This window comes from Branchiostoma belcheri, unplaced genomic scaffold (assembly GCF_001625305.1).
Source record: "Branchiostoma belcheri isolate BF01 breed outbred unplaced genomic scaffold, Haploidv18h27 scaffold656, whole genome shotgun sequence".
NCBI lineage: Eukaryota > Metazoa > Chordata > Leptocardii > Amphioxiformes > Branchiostomatidae > Branchiostoma > Branchiostoma belcheri.
In genome coordinates this window covers 14490-19587 of record NW_017804305.1, presented here as the reverse complement: position 1 = coordinate 19587, position 5098 = coordinate 14490, and the positions used below count along the sequence as shown (strand labels likewise).

Below are 5098 nucleotides of genomic sequence, written 5' to 3'. Positions count from 1 at the left end.
AAAACTGAAAGAAGTAGTTTGCAGTGTTGCTAAGCTGTTTGATACGCGTAAAACTACACAGACATAGGTGCGAAAACTCAAACCCATAAAGGTATGAAAGCCTCATCTTGATCTTTAGCAAAGAAGGTATTGTAGAATTTGCTCATAAATGTATGCAAACAAGGCCCTGATTTGGATGGTTTACTGTCTATTAGAACATGGCCACTACACCTCAGCCACTGAGAGCCCCTTATATTCTGTGGCTATATCCCCATAGTGCAGACAAGTGTGGTACTATCCAAAAAGTGTGATACTATCCAAAAAGTGCGGTACTAAAACTCATTTGCATAAAATTAGTACCACACTTTTTTGGTTAGTACCACACTTTTTTGGTTTTAACTGAAACCAGGTCCCCCTGTGCAGGCTAATCACCCAAGGGATAAGATGATTGAACACATTAACAGACCAGCTTTGTCAAAGACAAAAAACAAATACTGCATTGAAACATATTTAGCAAGACCTATGCCTTAACTTTGCAACCAAAATCAGACAATCGTCACGTTTCCGCTCCTGGCTGCCATCGACTAAAGGACAACTACACGGTAGATCGCTAAGGAACTCTCTCCATTACTGCCAGGCCAAGGGCACTAAGCGCTACACAACCAGTGCGATACCTGCACTAGCAAAACTCCTGGTCGGACTACAAACTTCTTAACTGAATTTTTAATCGGGTTGGACCCTAATCTCAGTACTATCGATTGTTTATTGTGTCAAGTCGAATTCTTACCGCCAACTGTACATATCCTTAGCGCTCGAACCAGACTAACTTTTAAAATTTCAAAGACTTTCAGTCATTTTAATGTAGAATGACAGTAGTGATCTTACTCGTGAGAAATTATATTGTTTTACTTATATTGCTATAATAATATGACGACGACGATTCTTTTTTTTTTCATAAATTTAGTATATTACAAGTGCATGAATGAATGAATGAATGAAAGAATGAATGAATGAAAGAATGACTTTATTTTCGTGCCATTGCGATCATATATATATATGTCGCCCAGCCCATATGGGCTTATAAGGCACCGACAAAATGTAAGTGTAAGTTGCCCTCTTATATCTACTAGTATTATATAATCCTATAAGTTGTAAATATCAGCACAATTCAGTTTTTACAGCAAGTCTGATATATTCTTTGTTCTTTTCAATAAACGAATCACTACTAATGGACACTCCTCTGGCCAATTGATACTGCCTTGCCATCGTATTGTCTGCTTGGAGATTGGCAACTCAAGGCTGAAAGTCGCTGGGACGGATCATCATTTTGGACTTTTTCAGATAGTGACAATAGGAACTTCCAAATGGGTACCAATTTACGCCGAAGCCACTATAAGCTGTACGATCGGATGGGCGCAGGTAAGGGCCATTGAGGGCAGATAGGGAGCAGCTCCTGTACCACCATCCACCTGAGTAGTAGCCGTTGCCAGAACAGGACCCGGGAGTCGCGTCATGGTCCACATCCCTAGCACTGAAGCCCTGGCCATTTAGGTTATTTGTTGCATATAGGCTCCTCAAGTCAAACCCATCCCCAGCCGTCCCACTGTACCCACCAACATTCAATCGGTAATTGGTGGAACTATCCCCAACCGAGAATGAGGAATACTTGGCGTGCTTGACCACGCCGGACCAATCTTCAAGCTCTATGTACAACTCGTACGCGTTGTGGAAAGTCAAATGATACATGCCTTCCAACCCTAACCACTGCTCCCCATTGGCTGACCCAAACCCATACTTGTAGTCGTTATATGGTCGATCAAAATGAAGGGACCCGTCAAACCTCCTCTGTATGACCGTCCACCCTCCCCCATCTGTGGTCTGATCACAGTATACAGAGATCGGATTGCTCATACCTAAAGGTTTTATGTCGTGTACACCACTAGACACAGCATTAGACACAGGGTTGAGCAGGGACAGAGCTGTGTGGATCTCAGAACAGTCAGTAAAGTAGTTTGTTCGACCGAACATTCTCAGAGCTTGAGAGGCCAGGAAGGACTGAGGCTGGTACTCGTTGTCTGCTTGTTTTTCGTCGCCTCCAGATAAAACTGATCCTATAGAGAAAGAGCAATAAGAGAGAATTAACTAATAGACAAAATGTTCTGCATCCTAACTAAAGCATTTTTGTGTGGAAGCTAATTATCCAATTCTATCACTAAGAATTTGTAACAGAATGCAGAAAGTAGCATACAGTAGTCTAAATATGGGAGACCAGGGAGGATAAGGTGTGGTGTGTTTTTTAAACTTATACCGCATCAGCCTATTATAGTTGAGTTGAGAAAGTGCTCAGTCAATTTATGCATGTCATATATTTGCTTTATGCTTCAAACGAACGTAATAAGATCTAGAGGTTTACCGCAATTCTGCACGCCACGTGTCTCCAACATGTCTGCCACATCCTGGCAAACCGTCTGCAGCTTCGCAATCTCCCCAGTTTCAGCGACTTTAACTGCAGTAAACATATTATCAATGTAACTACATTATAACCTCCTGAATGGTAGGATAGCACAAAATTGCTTTCAACGTGGATTGTTCAACACCATTACAAAGACTTCTGAAATCTGCTTGCACTCGTCAGTTAGACAAAAATGACATGGAAAAATCATATTCATAAGATATATACGTTCAGTTACTTCATTTTGATGGAAAATATATCTACAAATATGTCACATCACGCGCACATACTTTTCTTGATGCGTGGACTAATAATATTAAACCTTGCATAATTGGAATATCGCCTTTGCTTTTTTCTAAGCCAAATGGAACAATTGAATTCCATATGGTACACGGCTTTAATGGTTGGAAGAAACGCAAATTCTTAAGATATATACAGATATATTCAGTTACTTCATTTTGATGGAGAACATATCTAAAACATCTTAGGCCTGCGCACATACTTTTCTTGATGTGTGGACTAGACTATATGTGCTTTTAGTGGTTGGGAAAAACACATATTTGATGCTTAAGATATATACGTTCAAGTACTTCATGTTGATGGAGAACATATCTGCAAACATGTCATATCTTAGGCCTGCGCATGCATTTATCACAATGTGTGGACTAATAACCTGATATTGGGATATCGCCTTTGATTCTTACATGCCATATGGAACACTTTAATTCCATATTGTACACCTTTCTTCAGATATCAAAGGCAATTATTGATAATTACCTCCATGAAATGTGTCATGGAGGTTATATTTACCTTCGCCAAGAAGGTTATGTTTTCAGTAGCGTTTGTCCGTTTGTTGGTTTGTTGGTTTGTTTGTTTGTGAACAGCATAACTCAAGAAGCTTGATATGGGTTGTCATGAAACTTGGTAGGTGGGTAGGTCTTGATGAGACCTAGAAATGATTAGATTTTGGGCCCCCTGGCGGCTTTTGTTGGTACTGCAGCAGAACTTCCGGTTTTGATATCTCGCGATCTAGACGTACTAGGGTCACGAATTTTGGTTGGTAGATAGCTCTTGGGGTAGGGAAGAAGTGACATGAGTTTGGGCCCCCTAGCAGCTTGTTCTGGAACTGCAGGAGCGTTTCTTGATAAATCTCCGAAGGTGCATAACTCAAGAACCGGTTGACGGATTGTCATGATTTTTGGTATGTAGGTAGCTGAAGTGATGCTTGACATGATTGAAATACAATTATGCAAATCAGGATCTAATTTTCATAATTAATGAGGAAATTCTATAAATCTGCTGTATTCCATATTAGGGCTATGAAACACGTGTGACATGTAATTGAGAACAACAAGATCATATGTAGATTTTGATTATGTAAATGAAGACCTAATTTGCATAATTAATGGCAAATTGGTACAATTTTATGGTGGTAACTGCTGGGAATTTAATACTTGCCATACTTGGAAGTTCAATTAAGGCGAACATCACTAAACATAATTTATTCAAATCAGGACCTCATTTGCATAATTTATGAGGAAACGCTAGAATAGCCTTATTTCTTAAGATAACCCTGTCATTGGGCGGAGAATATGATCAAATGATATAATATATGCAAATGGTCTCTTATAATTTGCATATTGGCAGTAAAAAAATGTATAATTCGTCAGCTTGGATGGCAAACATGAGTTGGCAAAGGTATGTCAGAGGGCGCCGGCATACTTGCATATAACCAACAATATCATACGTTGTCCATGTTAAATGGTAAGGATTCCACCAGTGTGTTGTATGTTACTAGGTAGGGGCTATGTGAATAATTTGTATAAAAATTTTGCTAATGAGCAGGATTGTAAATGTAAGCCATTTATGTGATCATCACTATGCATAAGCTTTACGAAAGCACTAAACATGTCATGGAGGTATGAGATTGTCGAACTCTAGTTCATTATATTATTGATAATGTTGTGTGGACTATTAACCTGCTGATGTTTGGATATCGCCTTTGTTTCTTACAAGTCATATGGTATACTTGAATGCCATATGGTACACCTTTCTTTACACATCACGGACAACTATTGATAATCCCTACCTGTTTTACGAGTAACGCACTTCTCCCATATCTTGCACAGTGACAGAATAGTCTGATCATTACGATCTTCCGCTGTCGCAACAGACCACTGTAGAACTGCAGTCAGCACGACCAGACGGTAGAACAACATCTTGTACAGTCAGTGTCTCGGTGTCTTCTGTACGTACGTGTGAAATGCAGCCGGATGTAACAGACGGTGCAGTTCTCATAGTCTCTACCAGACTAACTACGCTGGCTATATATAGGAGAATAGTTGCCAGGGGAGTTTGGCCGCCTTGTAGGTTTGGCTGGAGGGTCGGACTCTCTTGGCCAATTTTACTCTCTTTTTTGCCGAATTGTCCGATCCGTTTTCCCGTAGAAAGGCCTGGTGGAGGCTAGAGCTGTCAGGCCACAGGTGTTTGGCAAATAGTCAGCGAATAATATGTCGTTATAAAGAATCGCACAAAAAGTCCGCCATGTAAATCTCTAAGCTTCAATGAGGGACACATAGCATTTTTATGTGAAACTGCAGCTTAATATCCTGTTTGAACTGGCTTGAATGGGAACGCAAACATAGTATCTATCTCTCTCTCTCTCTC

General features: G+C 40.1%; 1 protein-coding gene across 1 annotated transcript; it reads right to left on the bottom strand.

Annotated features, from left to right (window-relative positions):
- Positions 1-1209: 1209 nt before the first annotated feature.
- On the bottom strand, positions 1210-2482 carry LOC109483649 (microfibril-associated glycoprotein 4-like). The gene is made up of 2 exons (XM_019786685.1): positions 2393-2482; positions 1210-2090 (listed from the first exon to the last, which is right to left on the bottom strand). The coding sequence occupies exons 1-2, from the start codon at positions 2421-2423 to the stop codon at positions 1273-1275; spliced, it is 849 nt and encodes a 282-aa protein (XP_019642244.1). The 5' UTR covers positions 2424-2482; the 3' UTR covers positions 1210-1272.
- Positions 2483-5098: the final 2616 nt, after the last annotated feature.